The sequence below is a fragment of the Neoarius graeffei genome, chromosome 16, assembly GCF_027579695.1.
Source record: "Neoarius graeffei isolate fNeoGra1 chromosome 16, fNeoGra1.pri, whole genome shotgun sequence".
NCBI classification, from domain to species: Eukaryota; Metazoa; Chordata; class Actinopteri; order Siluriformes; family Ariidae; genus Neoarius; species Neoarius graeffei.
The window spans coordinates 38,379,002-38,401,002 of record NC_083584.1 but is presented as its reverse complement, the minus strand read 5'-3'; the positions used below and the strand labels follow the sequence as shown (position 1 = coordinate 38,401,002).

Below are 22,001 nucleotides of genomic sequence, written 5' to 3'. Positions count from 1 at the left end.
GACATGCAGGTTAGGTTAACTGGTGACTCTAAATTGACCGTAGGTGTGAATGTGAGTGTGAATGGTTGTCTGTGTCTATGTGTCAGCCCTGTGATGACCTGGCGACTTGTCCAGGGTGTACCCCGCCTTTCACCCGTAGTCAGCTGGGATAGGCTCCAGCTTGCCTGCGACCCTGTAGAACAGGATTAAGCGGCTAGAGATAATGAGATGAGATGAGACGAGATGATATATCAAAATGGGGTTGATCACAGTTGCTTTGGCATGGTTGTTGATACCAGAACATATGGTTTGAGTATTTCAGAATCTGTTGATCTCCTGACACAACAGTCACTAGCGTTTACACAAAATGGTGCAAAAAAAAGGACCCATAAAGTAGCATATCTGTGGTGGGAAATACCTTGTTGGAGGCAGAAATATGGCTAGAAGGTTTGAGCTGACATGAAGGCTACAGCAACCACTCCCATAAACACTTTTTACAACATGGTGAGCAGGAAAGTATCTCAGGGTTCCACTTATGTCAGCCAAGAACAGGAATCTGAAGCTACAGTCTACAGTCTCACATAAAGTGGACAGGTGAAGATTGGCAAAAGACCAGCTGACATTTTTTCATTCTCCAATTGTATGGTTTCCTGTAGCCACTATGGCCTCAGATTCCTGTTCTCTCTAAAGACTAAACTCTCAAGACTGCTGTTCATGAAAATGTATAGCTTATAGGCATAAAAAAAAAAAAAACTAGGTAAACTTCTGGGTGGACAAATTCCTGAAAAGTCAATTGGACTAAGGTTTTCCCATTAATAAAAATAAACCGGAGGTGTAGGTTGTTGAAGTTCCGTGCCCTATAAAATAGGCACACAAAGTTTGGTTACTGGCCCTTATCAAGAAAATCTCATGTAAATCTTGTCCTGATTAAAACAATTTTCCAAAGCCCTTAGAAGAAAAATACCAGATATGCTTAAAGCTCGAAAAGGCAACAAACTGTCTAGGTGTTTATTAATCCACAATAAAAAAATGATTTGCAAATGGATCAAATTCAGTACTGTTACTATTTTCCATAGAAGTGGTGTCCTGCACAGACCACACCAGTGTTGAAGCTGGTGAGAAATAACAGAAGGGGAATAAGTGTCAGACCATGTGTCAGACTCTGATCATTTGACAACTATATGAACAATACTGAATAAGAATTGTGTTAATGGATGGGAACTGCAGAGGTAACCACTGCAATTCAAAAAAATGTCTAAACATCTCACATTTGCAAAAATCCACCTGAACACTTCTGGAACAAAGTTCTGGCAGAAGAAGGAAAAGTTTTTTCAAGAATTGCACAATATTGTGTAGGGGGCTGCACGGGCGCAGATAGAGGGGGGGATGGGTGGGATTCGTCCCACCCAGATTTAAATTCACTTCATTCGGTCCCCCCCACTTATAGGGAGGAAAAAACGTCTATGCTGTCTTTCTTTGCATAAGGCAAACCTCACGGAAAAATCAAAAGACTAATTACCATTCGGTTTATTGAGGTGCACAGCAGTACATACATAGTTGCAACAACTCACATAAAACAAAACAAAGACTGATATTCGGTTGGTTGAGCTGCGCAGACTGCACAGGTTGCGAGCTCGAGCTTGGTTGCTATGGTAACCCACAACAAGTTTGACAGGCATATCGGGGTTGGGGTTGGTTTGCTGGCAGCTTTGTCCCCCCCAGTTTTTTGTCCCCCCCAGTTCAAAAAACGTATCTGCGCCCCTGGGGGGCTGTACACCCAAACCAAACATTTCATCCCAAAAGTGAAGCATGTTTTTTGGCTCAGTGGACAGTCTATTAACACAATCAAACCTTTTGCAGGACAATAGCTGGGTAGTTGTCCATTACCTGAAGCTTAATGCAAGTTGATGATGCAATAAGGCAATAAACTAAATGACAAATATTTAAAACAAAAGAGTTTATACTATGGGTCAAAATAAACTTTGTGTTTTGACATGACAAACAGTTTTGTATGGTGCAATGGGCCAAAATTCCATCTATGCAAGTCTGATCAGCAACTACAAGAAACATTTGGTACCTGCAGCAATGCTCACACTGGCCATTTACAGACCCATTTACAAGCTGTGGGCAGTGTGGACAAGGAGTAACTCATATGAATCCAAAATTAGCCCAATGTGGCTTGTCTGTGGGCAGCCACATACAAATCCCACATGGGAACACTGCAGGTTAGCATGCAATGGCCAAGACCTACAGTGGTGCTTGAAAGTGTGTGAACCCTTTAGAATTTTACTGATGTACTGATGGAGGTTGAATTAACAAAGTATGATATAGGAATGTAGACTTCTGCCACCCAAGAGATTCTACCTCATGGATTTAAGAACAGTCACTGACACAGACACAGCTGGTCAGAGATGTCTCTCAGTTTATTATAGGACAGACATGAGTATATATTCACATTCAAGAGTGTGTTGTAACTATGTGATTGACGAAGCTAAGTTATCTATGTATGAAAGGATAACGTAAATGGATGACAAAGTATTACATCACTGGTTTAGACTACACTACTTTAATGAAAGAAGAGAGAGATTATGTACCACTACATCACCCATCAGGATCATAGTCTGATGAAAAGAAGAAAGACATTACTGGTCAACATAACCTTCATTAAGCAGAAAGCAGAATGTACAAGTGAAGATAAATCTCAAGGACTTAACTAACCAAAACAAGTAGCAATCAGAACAGCCTGTTCCAGTTTCAAGCATGCCAAACATATATTTCTATCACATTGTTTAGTAACCTTTTCCAGCCTGACGAGCATCAACAACTCTTTTTCTGAGATCCTCAGAAACCTCCTTTGTTCATGCCATGAAACACTTCCACGAAACATTTCCACAAATGTGTTGTGACGATCAGACTTTGATAAATTCCTGTTTTGTAAATAAAAACAGGGCAAACACTCACACTTGACTAATTTCACCTTCAAATTAACTGCTAAACCTCGAGGTTCACATACTTTTGCCACTCACAGATATTTAATATTAGATCATTTTCTTTACTAAATAAATGACAAAGTATAATATTTTTGTCTCACTTGTATAATTGGGTTCTTTTTATCTACTTTTAGGATTTATGAAAATCTGATGATATTTTAGGTTATATTTAAGCAGAAATATAGAAAATTCAAAAATTCTGAAGTCCTTGCTATGCTGATGTGCAAATCTCCAGTGATCTGATGTGGGCATGTTTACTGGGGTGACAGTATTGCTGCTAAAGGTGGGTCTACCAGCTGTTAAACACATGGGTTCACACACTTTTGACTGCAATTAATTAGTGTGTTTAATAAAGACATCAATTGTTTGTTACTAGTTTAGACAAAATATGTTATCCATTATTAAGACACAAATGAAAATCAAACCACATTTTATTGTCTGTAAAAACAATTAATGCAGAAACCTAAGTAAACATAAAATGCAGGTTTATGTTTTCTTGAAACTGTATGTGAGTTTTATTTCCATATTTAGTGCAGAACCATGGGAAAGTTTCATGTCCTTTATTTATATATATCAATGCTCTTACTGAAAAGGAGAACTTTTTTTGACCACCGGTGTTAAATGCAAAAATTTAGTTCAAATGAAAAAAGTTGCACATAGGCTTCCGTAGAATATGGTTCAACATCAGTTATTCTCAGTGTGCTTACATTTTGTAGCCTTAGCATGTCCAGGCCCGTATGTCCACAACACTTCGCTCCCATAGAATTGGTCTCCGTGCAGCAGAGAGGACGTGGAGAAAATCCAGGGCCCCTGCTGACCTTTCCCGCTGCCAGTCCCTCCTTGCTGAGTTCTCAGCCTCACTCAAATCAGCCAAGATAAAGTTTTATTACTCCAAAATTCACTTCCATTTTCCAACCCTCATCAACTGTTTTCTGTTTTCTCTTCTAAACTCTCCACCACTTGCACCTCAGTCCTCAATCACTGCAGAGGACTCCATGGTCTTTTTTGAGGAGAAAATCATGGCCATCTACAGTTCCTTCTCCCCACCCACCTCCCTGTTTCTTCCCCCTCTTTCCACTTCAGATATCTCCCAGCTCCTGCTCTCTCACCATCTGACCACCTGTGCCCTTGACCCTATCTCCTCATCTCTCCTCCAGACCATCATTCCTGACATCTTCCCATTTATCACCTCCCTCATTAACTCCTCCTTGTCCTCTGGATACTTTCCCTCCAGCTTCAAACGGGCCCACATCACCCCTCTGCCGAAAAAACCCACCTTAGACCCCCCAGTCATCCAGAACTACTGCCCCGTTTCTCTTCTCCCCTTCCTGTTGATGTTTGAATGTGCTGTTGCTAACCAACTCTCCTCTTTTCTCTCACAGAACAACCTCCTGGATCCTTACCAGCCCAGCTTCCAAGCCAGACACTCAGCCAAGACTGTGCTTCTCTCAGTAAGTAAGGCACTTCATGCAGCACATGCTGCCTCCCTCTCCTCAGTCCTGATCCTCCTTGATCTCTCTACTGCATTTGACACCATTGATCACTCTACCCTCCTGTCATCCTTATCAGCTCTAGGGATCTGTGGGACAGCCATAGACTGGTTCAAGTCCTACCTCTCTGGTTGCTCTTTCCAGATTACCTGGCCTGGTATTGTATCAGCACCATGCCTACTTACCACCGGTGTCCCTCAAGGTTCAGTCCTTGGTCTGCTTCTCTTCTCCCTCTACACCCAGTCCCTTGGCCCAGTTATCTCTGCTCATGATCTATCCTACCACTGCTATACTGATGAGACCCAATATTTCTCTCTTTTCCTCCTTCCGACACACAGATCTCCTCTTGCATCTCTGCTTGTCTGCGTGACATCCAGAGCTGGATGGACAAGCATCACCTGAAGCTCGATCCAGCCAAGACAGAGGTAATTACATCCCTGCTCCATCCTCTCCACCCCTGGACATTGTCATCTACAGGTCTCCTTCACCCAGTGCGAAGAACCTAGGGGCCATGTTTGACGACAAACTCTCCTCCTCAGCGAACACTACTGCAGTGACCCAGACATGTAGATTCCTCCTCTACAACAGCTGAAGGATCCGCCCTTTTTTTTTTTTACCACCTACACTACTCAGCTCCTGGTCCAAGCACTGATCCTCTCTCACTTGTTCTACTGCAACGCTCTCCTTGCTGGCCTTCCAGCTTCTGCCATCAGACCCCTGCAGCTCATCCAGAACGCTGCAGCTTGCCTGATCTACAAGCTCCCTCATTCTTCCCATGGCACCCCTCTGCTTGCGGACCTGCACTGACTACCTATCACAGCTCGCATCAAATTTAAGACATTGGTGCTAGTTTATCAGGCTCTCAAGGGGTTAGGGCCAACATACCTTCAGCGCCTGATCCGTCCCTACACACCAGCCAGATCCCTATGCTCAGTTATTACTGGTCACTTGGCCCCTCTCCACTCCTGCCCAAGACTGCTGCCTGTCCTGGTTCCCCATTGGTGGGATGCCCTTCCCATTGAGGTCAGAACTGCTGACTCCCCGACCACCTTCAAGTGCAGACTGAAGACTCACTGCTTCAAGCTGCACCTCTCCCCTTCTTCCTTGCCCACTGTGTAACTGCATTTCAGTCTTGACCAATCCAGGCTGTACATGATCTAGCCTGGGGTTAGTAGTTTTGAGTTATCCATTTAGTTATACTTTATATGGTTGATTTGTTTCCTTGGCTGTTTGAGTATTGGTATTTCAAACAGCATATTACACCAAGTATTGCAGTCACTTGTTCAGTTGGAACTAGAACTTTCTTGTCTAGAAGTTCAGAAAACTTAAATGTACCTGACTTTTACACATCGCTCTGGATAAGAGCATCTGCTAAATGCTATGTAATAATACCAGGAGGAAATGGACCGTGCATTGTGAAAACCAGTTTGAATTCCACTGTTCCGATGTATATGCAGCAAAATGCGCAGTGCTGAAGAAAACTGCACTGACATCAACATAGCACATAGTGCAGACAGACAGACACACTACTGTATCTGCGTCACAAGTGATTTTACTGCAGTGCATTTTGCTGTTCTTGCCCTCTAGTGGCCGCTCATCACTGCAAGCCATTTTAGAAATAAATGTAATAAAATAATGGTACAAGTACACAAACAAGTAAGAGTACAGAAGATATGATTATAGAAAAATGCAGTAATGCGATCAAAAATAGGGAGCAGAAACTGGGGATTTCTCATGAAATATGGCAAGACTAAAAAGCGATTGTACTTTACTTTCACCTCTGCTAGACAATTAATCCATCATGAACTGTAAAAAAAAAAAATATATATATATTTTATTGAACATAAACAAAACATACATTCAGTTTCAATCATTCCACCTAGACCAAACAAAATGTGCTTTTTTTTCCCTTCCCTCAGTCAGGCTAGCTGTAGTCCAGCAAGTATCATTAAAGAGAGACAGGCAGCATGAAGAGGGACACATGCAAACAGTAGAGAGAATACTGCACTAGAAAAAAAAAAATTCCACACGTTCACAGTTTGATAAGAGAGGTCACTTGGGGGGGGGGGGGGGGGGGGGGGGGGGGGGGGTGCACTGCTTCCCAATTACATCTGATCAAGCAGCAGCAGAATGTCCATCACAGAACAAACATGAAGAAAAAGTATCTAGTTTGCAATATGTGCAAGTGAAAGAGACCAAATCTGAGTGTGGTAGTGCCTAATATTTTCTAACATCACAGGGTTTTCTGAGAAAGTGTGCGAGATTAAACTGAGTATTGCACATCGCATTATTGCTGATAGGGGAGTTTATGCTAATGCTTGTGTGCTAGGTCATGTAGCGGGTGATTGCTCTGAGTGCATAAAGCAAAGCTGCCTGCAGTCTCGCCTCCATCAGCAGCAAGTTCACATGAACCTAGAGGAAAAAAAAAAAAAAAAAAGTGGGAAATCAGTACCATCAGAAATTCAGTTTTATCGTTATGTCATTTCTAATATGCGTCTCTTTTGACCATCATTGATCTGAAACCTACTTAAAGTCTGTTACACATTTCAAGTATGAAATAATTGCCATTAAATTTTGTGACAGAGACATCTACGGGGAAAAAGAACTGCTGTCTGGTCATATTTTGAAAAATCCATCACAGCATTGGCATTTAGTCATCTTTGGCTAGGTTTTAAAGCAATACAATAATAAATTGATTTATGAACTGTGACAGTATATTCTGGATATCCTTAAAAAAAAAAAAAAAAAGTGTGTGTGTGTGTGTGTGGGGGGGGGGGGGGGGGGGTGTTTGAACACCCACCTTACATACATCAAACTGACAGCAACTAATAACCTCTAGATCATGAAGTTAATTACAGGAATGAGGGCATTAAAGGCATCTGACCCGAAAGAAAACTTGCTCAAATTTTCCTCTTAGTGGGGAGAGGGGGAAGGGGGTGGAATAGTCCAGAAATTTTGGTATAGAACAACTTTAAAATCACACATACAACTTGTGAAATTCCTCTCTGCATTTAACCCATCTGAAGCAGTGCGCGCGCGCACACACACCTCTTAGCATTTCTTCAGTATCTCTCAATATTCACAGTTCTCAAAATCAATAAACCCACCAAACCCACACAATCCACCTATGAACACAAAGCTTGGAGTAAATATTTTAATTTCTGAGGTCTTTGAAACATCATACCCTCCCTGCTGTGTACCTTTTCTGAATGGCGGAACCGTCTCCAGAAAGTGGAGTACATTCTAAATGTCGTCTTCTCTGGATGACAGGCAACAGTTTTGACATACACCTTCATGTTGCGTTCCAACAGCTGGTTGACCTCACCATAATCATAATCATCATATCTGCGCGCACACACACACAAAAAAAAAAAAAACAAGCCATACAATAAGAGTGCATTGTCAGCTTCTGATACAAAATTTCTTTTTAACCTTAAAAAAAGTTCACAATTCTCTTAGTTCACACCTGCACTGAGAATGTCTTGTTTTGGCAGCTGTGGTGTTACACCATCATTAATGTGTGACTAACCGGATGCCATAAATGCAGTGTATATAGTTCCAGAGAGCTTTCCGGAGGGTGGAGGTGTCTACATCTTCGTGCATGGCCATAGTGCGATAGGTCAGTGCACACACCACCTGGAACTTCTCCTCCAGCAACTGAGCCATCTCTCCATACAGCCTGTTCATGAGAGAGAAGCCATGGTCCTCCCACGAGTAGTCCTGCACATTAACACACGAACATGAGCTCTAAGAGGGAGTCTCCCCCCATCTTTTAGGTCAAAGATGAGAAACATTCACTCACTTTCGCACATTTGAACTTTGTTTTACATGATGTTCATTAATCTCTCATAGATGGATAGATTAAAAATGATATGCAAAAAATATATACAAAAAAAAAACTAAGCCAAATAACCATTTTTTACGGAAGCCGCGAGAGGCCCTTCATATAATCTTTTTTTTATTCACCTTGTTATCCCGAGATAACGACATAATTAATTCAGTATCTCGAGAAAACACAACTAATTCAAGATCTCGAAAAAACAAGAATTATTCCGTGATCTCGAAAAAAAAACAGCTGAGATTTCTAGCAGAGCTGCACCCCCCTGTGGGTCAGACAACGAAGACTTAGAAATTGGCGGGCCAGTCTTCTGCAGAGGTGCCGCGGGCTAATTTTGAAATTATCCCTTATTAAAAAGACTTAATGCAATCTCTCCCTGTGTCAACCCCTGATCAAAATATTGCCTTATTAGGTGATCGATTATTCCAGACATTCTAATGACCAAAGTTGCATCTATACAGAATGAGAAATAGCCCCAAAGTCAGCATATCACAAGTCTCTTGGCGTACCTGAACGAACCATTTCTCAGCTGTTTACTCGAGATCATGGAATAATTGTTTTGCTTTCTCAAGATCTCGAATTAGTTGTGTTGTTTTCTCGAGATCCTGAATTAATTGTGTCGTTATCTTGGGATAACAAGGTGAATTAACTAAAAAAAAAAAATTTATATGAAGGGCCTCTCTCGGCTTCCGTAATTTTTAGTGCAGAAGTAACTTTTAAAAATCCTAATCAGCCCTGCTACACCTGATGCACTCTTACCAGTGCAACACATGCTACTATTATGTCAGCGCTGAAAATAATCAACATTCAAAAATATTACCTGGCCCTATTATCTTCCCCCCCTTTCCATTTGTGAAAGAGGCCTTGAAAATGTATTTAATAGCAACAGATAGGCTAAAATCAGTATTTGTATACCTATAAAATGGTCATCAGTATGGTTGCTGTACTTGAAAAATTGGCCAGTGGGTGTAGCTACAAGTTCTCTATCTAATAAACTGGCAACAGAATGTGTAATACATTCAATATGACTAGTCTACAAGCTACAGATTAACACACCATATAATACATGTACATCATTCTCTCTCTCTCTCTCTCTCTCACACACACACAAAGAAAAACTAAGACCATATTTTTGCATATTAAATCTTCTCTTGAAGACAGCAGAATGGAGACATACATATACACAAAGAAACGCCTCTCTTACGCTCCAGTTGTGTGTGTGCTGTACCTGTGCTCTCATGGTGGGTGGTGCCTGCTCTCCTTTTGGGCTGAAGTCCTGATAAATGAAATCTGGATCCTGGACAAACCGTGAGACAGAATCTGGGAGGATGGAGCGGTCTACTGTGAAGGAGAAAAAAAAAAAAGTTAGTGCAAGTCTATTTGTGGTGTGTGCACACACGTGTGTAGAGCCATACAAATTTACAAGTTTCATATTTCTATATTCATAGTATATTCAGGATGTACTACTTCAGCTGACTAGCAAGTCCATAAAAATATTTCTTAAACCTTTTGGCTAAAAGGCACTCATGTCACTTGAGACAAGGACAATACTGTGTGTGTGTGCTTTAATTTGAGCCAAAACTGATTTTACATGCAATGTTTTAACAGTTTTCAAAAAGAACATTTTACAGTCATACATTTGTTACTAAATCTCAACTAGTGTTTAACTGGACAAACAGTTCCCTGTTTAGACTGTTCTACCTTATTAAGCAGGCATACACACTGGCCACTTTAATAGGAACATCTGTACACTAAAGATCATGCAGATACAGGTCAACAGCTTCATTTAATGCTCACACACCAAACATCAGAATTCTGGATGGATTGGGGATTGGGATAGGATGGGATACTGTCCACTACATAGTTGTTTCAGTATTCAAAGTCTCTGGAAACTGCTGATGTGCTGGGATTTATATGCACAGTTGTCTCAAGTTCACACGGAATGGTGGGGGTGGGAATCAGCAAGCGACAGTTGTGGCTAACACCCTGTTAAAAGATAGGAGGTATGAGGAGAATGGGCAGATTGGTTTGAGTTGACAGGAAGTCTACAGTAACTCAAATAACTACTCCATACATCCATGGTGAGCAGAAAAGCATCAACCGAGTATGCAACACATCAAACCTTAGTACAGATGTGCTAAAAACAGTGGAAGACCACATCAAGTTGCGCTCCTGTTACAGTGGACACAAACTCACTGAAACTGTCCAGTTCGTATTTAAGTGTTGAGTGTACAGTGGTGCTTGAAAGTTTGTGAACCCTTTAGAATTTTCTATATTTCTGCATAAATATGACCTAAAACATCAGATTTTCACACAAGTCCTAAAAGTAGATAAAGAGAACCCAGTTAAACAAAATTATACTTGGTCATTTATTTATTGAGGAAAATGATCCAATATTACATATGTGAGTGGCAAAAGTATGTGAACCTCTAGGATTAGCAGTTAATTTGAAGGTGAAATTAGTCAGGTGTTTGTCATCCTACTGATTGAAATCAGGTGAGTGGGCACCCTGTTTTATTTAAAGAACAGGGATCAATCAATCAAAGTCTGATCTTCACAACATGTGTTTGCGGAAGTATATCATGGCACGAACAAAGCGCTTTTTCTGAGGTCCTCAGAAATCTCTTGTTGATGCTCATCAGGCTGGAAAAGGTTACAAAACCATCTCTAAAGAGTTTGGACTCCACCAATCCACAGTCAGACAGACTGTGTACAAATGGAGGAAATTCAAGACCATTGTTACCCTCCCCAGGAGTGGTCGACCAACAAAGATCACTCCAAGAGCAAGGCGTGTAATAGTTGGCGAGGTCACAAAGGACACTAGGGTAACTTCTAAGCAACTGAAGGCCTCTCTCACGTTGGCTAATGTTAATGTTCATGAGTCCACCATCAGGAGGACACTGAACAACAATGGTGTGCATGGCAGGGTTGCAAGGAGAAGGCCACTGCTCTCCCCCCCCCCCCCAAAAAAAAAAAAAAAAAAAAAAAAACATTGCTGCTCATCTGCAGTTTGCTAAAGATCACGTAAAAATGTTTTGTGGACAGAGGAGACCAAAATAGAACTTTTTGGTTTAAATGAGAAGCGTTATGTTTGGAGAAAGGAAAAACACTGCATTCCAGCATAAGAACCTTATCCCATCTGTGAAACATGGTGGTAGTATCATGGTTTGGGCCTGTTTTGCTGCATCTGGGCCAGGATGGCTTGCCATCATTGATGGAACAATTAATTCTGAATTATATCAGTGAATTCTAAAGGAAAATGTCAGGACATCTGTCCATGAACTGAATCTCAAGAGAAGGTGGGTCATGCAGTAAGACAACGACCCTAAGCACACAAGTCGTTCTCCCAAAGAATGGTTAAAGAAGAATAAAGTTAATGTTTTGGAATGGCCAAGTCAAAGCCCTGGCTTTAATCCAATCGAAATGTTACGGAAGGACCTGAAGCGAGCAGTTCATGTGAGGAAACCCACCAACATCCCAGAGTTGAAGCTGTTCTGTATGGAGGAATGGGCCAAAATTCCTCCAAGCCGGTGTGCAGGACTGATCAACAGTTACCGTTATTGCTGCACAAGGGGGTCACACCAGATACTGAAAGCAAAGGTTCACATACTTTTGCCACTCACAGATATGTAATATTGGATAATTTTCCTCAATAAATAAAATGACCAAGTCTAATATTTTGGTCTCATTTGTTTAACTGGGTCCTCTTTATCTACTTTTAGGAACTGTGTGAAAATCTGATGTGTTAGGTCATTTATGCAGAAATATAGAAAATTCAAAAAGGGTTCACAAACTTTCAAGCACCACTGTATATTGCATACCGGTTGTTGAAGGGCATGTGTGTCCGTGCCAAAGTTTTATTCTCATGAATATACTGATGCACTGAAACTCAAAATATATTCAAATGAAATGTATAGTACACAACCTTCAGCTGGTTCCAGTAAACTTTCAGTCCTCTCTCTCTCAAAGCGAGTAACCATCTCCTCCTGAGTGAACTCCTCTTCTTGCTCCTGAACCATCACCATCTTCTCCATCAACAGCTGCACTTCGTTTATAGCCTCAGTCCACTGTGTGAGTACCATACACAGACAAGGACAAGCATGTTAGCGATTTTCACATTCAAATTAAAATGCTGACAATTTAGCAAGTTAAGTCTGGAGTCCCCCCCCCAACAATAAATAAATAAATAAAAAGCTGTCCACCTCTTGTTGATGGACCTGGCCATCCTGGGGAGTGAGAGTAGACTTCTTTCCTGTAAGGGAGGATGCAGGAGACATCTGTTCAGCTGTGCAGTCCGGCTCTGGGCGAATGCCACAGCCCCAGATAAAGGAGGCCAGAGAGTGGGTGTGGCACATGAGGACCACGGCCTGAATCAGCTCCGCTAACGACCAGCGAGGCTCTGCTCCTGGATACACGAGCTCCTGTGGATGGAAAGGGTGAACATGCTGCAGTAAGAAACTTCAACAGATAGTCCAAATAGAAAACCTGCCATTTGGAAAAACTATTGTTGTAAAAGTATCTTGTATTTCGATACTTTTACGGGGAAGTGGTTTGAAAAAGATCCTGACTGACTATGATCAGAGATCACCTAAATGCTTGAAGTCAAATTGGGGGGGATAAATAAATAAATAAATAAAGTGGAACTCATGCCTATGTTTAACAGTGAAATTAAGAGCATTTCCACACTCACAATTTGATGAGAACTTGCAGGATTGGGACTAAACAGCTGTGTGGCCATAAGAAAACCACTTGTTAAGGAGACTAATCAGGAGAAAAGGCTTAAATTTGCTAGGGAGCATAAAGATTGGACTCCGGAGCAATGGAGAGGAGAACAGTCATGTGGTTTGATAAGTCAAGATTGACCCTATTCCTGAGTGATGGGTGTGTCAGGGTAAGAAGGGAAGCACATGAAGCGATGCACCAATCATCCATAGTGGTCATTATACAAGCCTCTGGATGCAGGGTTATGATCTGTGGTTGCTTCAGTTGGTCAGGTCGAGGCTCAGCAACGTTACGGGGCAATAAAATGAAGTCAGCTGACGACCTGAACATACTCAATGACCAGGTTATCACAATGGACTTTTCTTCCTTGATGCCATAGGCATAAAATTAGGGCTCAGATTGTGAAAGAGTGGTTCAGGAAGCATGAAGAATTATTTTCACACATGAATTGGCCAACTCAGAGTCCTGAACTTAACCCATTGAGAATCTTTGGGATGCTGGAGAAGACTTTACGCAGTGGTTCGAGGCTCATCCTCGACATAAGATCTTGGTGAAAAATTAATACAAGTCTGGACTGAAAAATGTGGAGACATTGCACAAGTTTATCGAAACAATGCCACAGTGAATGCATGCTCTAATCAAAGCTAAAAGGCAGGCCAACCAAATATTACACAGTGTGGCTTTTTTTTTTTGGGCAAGGGAGTGTATGTATGTTGCCATTGTGGGTGCTTATATTATTGCCTGCATTACCTCTAATGATATAATCTGGCTGGGCTTCTAACATCAGTTATAATAAATATTCTTATGAATTATTAACTAATCATGATTCAGTTAATATCAGGAAGTGTAATTATATTGTACAATTGGTTGTTCATGCTGACCTATATAATGGAATGAAGAAACACTCATTTGATTGCTTTATTGGCCACAGCCTTGATGCATCATACGTTTTCAAGCTCAAAAGAATTGGTAGTTAATTCTGTCATCATGCATGACAAAAACCAATAACTGTCAAGTTTTCTGCTCTACATGTGAAGGCACACTCTCCTCAGAAATCTCACATTCATAACTCATGTTTCTAACAGGGAACTTATTTTACAGCAAGCTCCAAATGATTCAGTGAAAAAGTATTATTAGAATTTTACACATTCATGTATATGATCAGAGTTAATTTTTTATAACTTCGTCCTTGTTTAAAGAGGATTGTTTATATGGAGTCTTCTCAGTCATTATAGGTTACAGTTTAAACTGAAATGACTTAACATTAAGAGATCAAAGAACAAATTACAGCAGGGGATACCAACATTTTTCTGCCTTTCAGTTTACAAAGCCGTTCTCATACAACTACAAGCCATTCTGATTTAATGTAACATTCTGCTTTAAACAGAAGTCTTCAAATAAAATCCAAAAATTCTGAATTACATAATACGGTATATTAATATACACTACATGGCCAAAAGTTTGTGGACCCACAATTGTTTATTGGGCATGCCATTTCAGGTTCAGCCCCCCAGCTTTTATAATAACTGCCACTCTTCTGGGAAGGCATTCCACTAGATTTTGGAACATGGTTGTGGGGATGTGTGTTCATTCAGCCACAAGAGCATTAGTGATGGTGGGTGAGGAGGCCTGGGGTGCAGTCAGAGCTCCAGTTCATCCCAAAGGTGTTCAGTGGGGTTGAGATCAGGGCTCTGTGCAGGACACTAGAGTTCTTCACCTTCAAAATTAGAAAACCATGTCTTCATGGAGCTGACTTTGTGCACAGGGGCATAGTCATGCTGGAACAGGTTTGGGCCTCTTGGTTCCAGAGAAGGGAAATATAAAGCATGAAAAGCCATTCTATACTTCCAACTTTGTGGCAACAATTTGGTGAAGAACCAAGTGTGTCAGTAATATATTTGCAACATGCTTTTAAAGGCAATGCTCAAATTATTTTATATATCGTTAAGTCTGTCTTCCTTCCACTTACCAGCAAAGGTCCAGCTGTTTTCAGTGCCAGTATTCAAATAATGAAGTTACTATTTCGGTATATGAAATATGGTATATTTCGGTTATGCTCAATGACAAAAATAAACTAGAATGCATTTCTGGAGAAAATGCGAAAGTGTGCTTGCTCGGGTGCGCCGCCTGACACCAAATCTGATGAGGGTACATGAACTGGTGCCGAAAGGCATCTCAACAAATATGGACCTGATACATCAAAGCTTGTCTGAGATATGAGCCAAAATATGTTTTTGCTAATCGTGACGCCCCCTAGTGGCCAAATGACACCATATTTGATGAGGGTAGTTCGGATGGTGTCCAAAGTCATGCCACTAAATATGGTCTTGATACGTCAAAGCGTTTCCGTGATATGAGCTCACTTCCTGTTTGGCGGCTCTGCCATCGATTTTGATTGGCTGCCACGGGCGAATGCTTCGACGTATGAGAGCAAAACGAATATCATTTACAAGGCATGGACTGGAGATCATGTGTGCCAAGTTTCGTGATGATCGGACAAAACATGCGGCCAGAGTCACTTAACTCTCACTTTGGACAAAATTCAAAATAGCGGAAAATCTAATTAGGTGGAAAATGACGTCATAAGGTGCGTTGGAATCATCTAGCTCCAAGGATTCCAACGGCACCAGACTTATGAAAATCGGACATGCAGATTAAAAAAAGTTACGTGCATGAACGCACGTAAGAATGTGATCAGCTGGTGGCACTAAAGCGTGAGATGTACCAACATGAAACTCGATGAAATCAATCAGGGTCCACTCCTCCATCAGTGTACCACGTTTCATGACTTTACACCTTACGGTTTGGCCTCCCGAAGGAAAAATCTGTTTTTTGCGTCAAGCGCCCATTCATTTCAATGGGGAAAATTATTTTCGAAAAACGCGAATTATGGGAGAACGACAAGGCGTATCAAAAAAAGCTGTATACAAGCACACATCTGCACTACAGGCCGGACAAGTGAGAAGTGGAATGGCGTCTCTAACTCAAATGCCCCGGTAGGAGTAGCGGCTCAAAAAAGTGGGTGAATAATAATAATAATAATAATGACAGAGAACAATAGTGTGCTCGCTTTGCAAGCACACTAATAAAATAAAATATAGAATGCAGTGAACAGTAGTACTACCTTGAGCAACCTGATGTGCATCAGGAATTAAAGTCTCAAAAGCAAGTAGTTAGATTTGATAGTTAGCGAGATAGTACATTCAATTCATTTATTACAACTAAACGGAACAAATCGGGTACCTCGGGTTGCCGATTAAGCCCATTTTACACCAGAAACAACTGCTGCACTTGGCATGTTACAACTACTCCATGATGCATTTCATCTGATATAATTGCTGCTGTCACATGTGCCATTCTCTGGCTTAGTAAAATAAGTATTTTTTTAGGCACTGCCTAAAAGCAGCGCTCCTGAGGACTGTATGAGCAAAATATTTTAAAGGGCATAAAATCAACCTGAATAGAATAATAGGAGCATGCAGCCACAGAACGCACGGCGCCATTGGGACAAATGACCATGCACCTGTTCCTGATTACAACACAATCACATAAGGACTCTCAGTAAAACACAGACTTTACAAAAGCCTTATATTTTGTATCACTTTTCTGGATTTGACCCCATTTGGGGTTTTTTTTTTTGGATTTTGAGTATTGTATTACCTTCAATATCCCATCTGTGCTTCACTCAACCACTGCCCGTTTTTCGGCTCTGCCTCCGTGTCCGTTTTGCTCGCATGTTTTGAATAAAATTCTTCCTGCACTTACATCCATCTACCGCCCTTTACATGACAAACTGTTAAGCGTCCAACAAGCTAGCGGGCTAAAAACTGTTTTAGCTAGTTTTATATGAAACTATTGTGAATAACTTCCATAAAATGGGTTAGTAAATAATCCCATGTTAGTATTTTTAATTTGCTTAAGGTGGGGTACAGACACCATACAGTCAAGCAATCAAAAATCAGGTTGATGCATTCTTCTTAGAATGGGTCTCTGCTCCGCAGGTGAAGTGCCACTATCTTACAAATATCTGTACCAACATATCAATATAAAACATGCATATTAGTGCTGTGATCAAAGTTTGATAATCCAATTAGATTCTCTGTGGGATTTAGAACTCTCAAATTGTACATTTTAGACTACGTCAGCATGTGTTGCTGTTATAGTAGGGCTACAGACTGAAATACTGAGCTGATATTCAGTAAAGCATTATTTCACCATGTTACATGTGTCAAACACAAACCTGAGCTGTCACAGTTAGGAAGAACGCTTAATTAAATATTATATTATTGACATCAAATATTAGAATTAGACAGAAAGCACATGCCAAGCATCTGTGTATACAGAGTGTATTGCATAGGAGTCCTGAAATACCCCTTGTTTGCTTTGAATAGAACAGAACACCTTTATTGTCACTGCACAAAATGTACAACGAAATTTAGTTAGGTCATAGAAGAGCAAAGCCGCTGCATACGTGCACGCTGCCACTCTCAGGCACTTCAGCCCAAGGCCATTCCATGTTAACCTAACTGCATGTCTGAACTGTGGGGGAAACCAGAGCACCTGGAGGAAACCCACACAGACACAGGGAGAACATGCAAACGCCACACAGAAAGGTCCCCGTCAGCTGCTGGGCTCGAACCCAGGACCTTCTTGCTGTGAGAGGACAGTACTAACTACTTACACCACCATGCCGCACCATGAATTTGCTTCAACATTCATGTGCTGTTTGTAACACGTGTTGATCTACACCTCAAAACATGGTCAATATGGAATCTTAATTTCAGTTATATTCATCCATTTGGCATGTGTGCGCATTTTTATGTCAGTTATTACCTGTATGTGCGCCTGTGTGATGAGCCACGGCCGATGTGCTAGAAGTTTGTTGAGTGTCTGGAGGCGTTGGACTTTAAGGGGAGCACGGTGAATACCTCGGAGCCAGGACTCCTCACCGCCAGCCAGTAGAAAAGCCGAGCAATGCAGCTGTACCAAGTAGGAACACTGATGTCGAGCAGACGCCTGCAGAAAACAAGAAAACTCGTGATAATCATGCAAGACAACATCTCCCAGCTCAGACACACAATCAGGAGAACATCAGATGTGGCAGTTTCTCTCACCATTATGATAATATAGTGTCTCCATGATAGTGGCAAGGGCCCATCTGGCTGCAGCAAAGCATTCTGAGTTTGCAAGAAGCACTTCAGGTAGGTTGGATGCATCCCCATTACTGCAGTAACATGAGCAGCATGACTGACTGACAACAGTGTGTCAGTCAGCACCACCTGCCCCGCTGCCTCATCCACAATCTAACAGACATAAAACAATACCTGGTATAGTACAAGCAGATTTACAGCTTTTGATTTCTACCACTAATATTGTCCAACCATTTGAAAACAAACCATTTATGAAACAAAAACTGATTTAATAGGCTGCTTTGACATTCCAACAATACTGTGCTGGCAAGTGTTTGGATTTTGTTTTTTCCCCTTTTTCGTTCAGACAAGATACATACCACTTCAGCTGGAATGAAGGCACTGGGCCCAGAGGACAATGGCTGAAGGTCCTCTAAAGCACCCTCCTCCTAGGAAAGGCAGACATGGCAAGATGAAGAAACATGAACAGGGAGACCAGCAAAGGAAAAGACAGGGGCAGGGAGACAGAGAGAAAAAGAACTGGTGACAGCAAGACAAGTAAAGAAAGAGAAGGGGACATGGAGACAAGAAGGGGTAGAGACAAAGACAGGTATTTAAAAAAAAAAACAGACAGGCAGTCAGGAAAATGAAGAAACAGGCACAAGGAAAGAAAAAGAAACAGGTACAGAGAGACTGGGAGACAAGGAAAGGAAGGCTGAGGTACAGTGAGACAGGGGGAATCAGGGATAAGGAGACCGAGAGAGGGTGGGGGACAAGGACAGAACAGGGAGACAAGGAGAGAAAGAAACAGGGATACAGGAAGAGGACAAGACAGGGACACAGCTTGAAAGAAGGGGGGGGGGGCATAGGTACAAGGAGACCAGGAGAAACCGATAGACAAGGGAAGGAAGACTCTGGGTCAGTGAGACAGGAACAAGGACAGATACAAGGATTGAAAGAAACAGGGGGAAACAGGTACAGGGAGACCAGGAGAGACAGATAGACAAGGGAAGGAAGACTCAGGGTCAGTGAGACAGTGGAGGATGAACAGAGGGTGAGACGGGAACAGGGAGATAAGGCGACAAAGAAACAAGGACAGAGACACAGGAAGAGAACAAGACAGGGACAAGGATTGAAGGGGGGGGGGACAGGGAGACCAGGAGAAACAGATGGACAAGGGAAGGAAGACTCAGGGTCGGGGGCAAACAGAGGGTGAGACGGGAACAGGGAGATAAGGAGACAGAAAAACAAGGACAGAGACACAGGAAGAGGACAAGACAGGGATAAGGATTGGAAGAAAACAAGGGGGGGTAAACAGGTACAGGGAGACCAGGAGAAACAGATAGACAAGGGAAGGAAGACTCGGGGTCAGGGGCAAACAGAGGGTGAGATAGGAACAGGGAGATAAGGAGACAAAGAAACCGGGACAGAGACACAGGAAGAGGACAAGACAGGGACAAGGATTGAAAGAAACAAGGAGAGAGCGAGAGCCAAGGATAGGATGAGCAAGATAAAACATAATACAGTACTAGTCATCTTCATTCAGGCCAACTAATTCTCTCGTATCCACGAAATACACAATTTGTTCAACCAACTGTTTTCATGTAAACATTCCGCTTAAGTGAAAGAAAACAAGACTCAGAAACACAAACCGGCTCTAACTGCGCACTGCTCGACTCGGCGCTGAGAGCGAACTAACTCCCGAAACCATCATACAAACCCGAGGCCATGCTGAAATCATCTCTCAGCTCATAAACCCACCTTCATCAGACGAGATCATGTGCTGAAATGACCAGATAAATAAAAGGTTCTATGGTTTCGACGTCTCCAGCAGCCGCTTACTGCAAGCTAACTCTATTATATTCGGTATAGACATAAACCAGGAAGTGGACACAGGAGGGGGCGTGGTCAACCTGAACACACCGCGATCAGCTGTTGCATCATCAGCTCGAGCTGCAGCGTGACGCAACCGACCTGCAACCAGCTCTCACCGCCGATATCTGCAAACATTCGCGATACATGTGAACGATTTTATCGCATCTACATTAGTGGTATTGAGTAAGTGCACTGCTGTCACAATTATTTCTTTTTGTAGATAATGTATTGCTATTTTATGTTATTGCTTTGTTTTCTTATTTCAAAGTGCAGTTTTCTAGTTTCTGTGCAAAGTCCATACTGTGTTGAAAAGTACTATTTGTTTATTATTAGGGCCCGAGCCCTATGGGCGAAGGCCCTATTGTTCTTGTAAGAGTTCACTATTATTATTCTTCCGTCTTCTTCTTCTTCTTCTTCTTTATTTTTCTCCGCTGTTGGGCCATTTTCGGGGCGCTTGCCATGGGCGAAAACGCACGAAATTTGGCACCAGTTCCGAGAATTGCCACCGCTACTCAGAACCAAAAGCCCAAACTTGGCCGGGGCTCAGGGCCTCTATAGCGCCCCCTAAGTCGTTGTGATTTTGGCCTCCCGCATTAAGGTGCCTGGTTGCCATATAGTTTGTAGTACTGGCATGCCATTTGGTACGCATATGTATCTCACTAAGCCGGACAAAAATGTAATGCCAATGCATTAGCCACGCCCAACAGGAAGTGAGGTAATTTCACTTTTGTGCGAAATGCATGGCCACGAAGACGGCGCAACTCCTCCTAGACCGTTCATAGGAATGTCACCAAAATTGATACACATCATCTACAGACATGGCTGACAAAAGTTACTAAATACGTTTCACGTAGGATAAACCGTTCAGAAGTTATACGTCAATCAATTTTCACTTCAAAATTTTACATGCTAAAAAATTCATAACTAATCTTCTAATTGCTCAAAACTGCTCATACTTCACACGCTAATCACTCATTGGGCTTCTGACATGTTACCCAATTTCTGAGAGATTTCGCCACTGGGGGCGCTATTTTTGGGCAAAAAATCCAATCTTTCCGCAAATTTGGTCAAACTTCACGGCCTCCCTCTTACTACCTCCCATGTCATGTATACCACATTTTGGGAATTTTCGTCCATGGGGGGCGCTGTTTTTGGCCGATGCAATTTCTCCAAAATGGGTTTTTGGTTAATAATTCCATAATGCTTTTCCTTCACACCACTACCTTGTGATAGTACGTTGCTGTTGTAGACACTTATTTTTCCAACTCATAATCGCTCATGTACAGCATAGCGCCACCTACTGACATGGGAAAAACCAAAAAATTTATTCTTCAAAAATCTATATCTCATCTTCTATTTACTCAATTTTCATCACACTTCATACGCAAACTCTTCATAGCTCACCTGACATGTACGCCAAAGTTTGTGCACTTTCGCCCCTGGGGGTGCTGGTTATGGCAGAAATGATATTGCAGCTTCTGATTTGTCAAACTTGGCAAGCAAACTCTTTACAAGACCCTTATTGGGGCGCTTGCCATGGTCGACAACGCTCGAAATTTGGCTCCTTTTTCTTAGACTGCCACCGCTACTGAGAACCAGAAGCCCAGATCCAGGCGGGCCTCAGGACCTCTATAGCGCCCCCTAACGTGTTGTGATTTTTGCCTCTCGCATTAAGGTGCCTGGTTGCCATGTACTTTGTAGTAGTGGCATGCCCTTTGGTATGCATATGTATCTCACCAAGCCGGACAAAAATGTAATGCCAATGCATTAGCCACGCCCTACAGGAAGTGAGGTAATTTCACTTTTGTGCAAAATGCATGGCCACGAAGACGGCGCAACTCCTCCTAGACCGTTCATAGGAACGTCACCAAAATTGATACACATCATCTACAGACATGGCTGACAAAAGTTGCTGAATACGTTTCACGTAGGGTTAACCGTTCAGAAGTTGTACGTCAATCATTTTTCAATGCAGATT

At 41.9% G+C, this 22,001-nt stretch overlaps 1 protein-coding gene across 2 annotated transcripts; it reads right to left on the bottom strand.

The window, feature by feature from the left end:
• Positions 1-6,263: 6,263 nt before the first annotated feature.
• On the bottom strand, positions 6,264-20,039 carry sesn2 (sestrin 2). Of its 2 annotated transcripts, XM_060942921.1 has the most exons (10): positions 19,910-20,039; positions 18,529-18,597; positions 18,134-18,322; positions 17,853-18,035; positions 12,500-12,718; positions 12,223-12,364; positions 9,526-9,638; positions 7,989-8,179; positions 7,660-7,804; positions 6,264-6,871 (listed from the first exon to the last, which is right to left on the bottom strand). In XM_060942921.1, the coding sequence occupies exons 1-10, from the start codon at positions 19,913-19,915 to the stop codon at positions 6,785-6,787; spliced, it is 1,344 nt and encodes a 447-aa protein (XP_060798904.1). In that variant the 5' UTR covers positions 19,916-20,039; the 3' UTR covers positions 6,264-6,784. The 2 variants fall into 2 exon arrangements, with proteins under 2 accessions (XP_060798904.1, XP_060798905.1); XM_060942922.1 differs by lacking the exon at positions 6,264-6,871 and having other exon boundaries at positions 7,723-7,804; positions 7,926-8,179.
• Positions 20,040-22,001: the final 1,962 nt, after the last annotated feature.

Excerpts from the sequence above, each read along its gene's own strand:
- sesn2 (XM_060942921.1), bottom strand. Across the intron at positions 12,719-17,852 it reads TCACACAGGCGCACATACAG|GAGCTCGTGTATCCAGGAGC; the intron begins GTAATAACTGAC and ends TTCCATCCACAG. Across the intron at positions 7,805-7,988 it reads CACTGCATTTATGGCATCCG|ATATGATGATTATGATTATG; the intron begins GTTAGTCACACA and ends GTGTGCGCGCAG.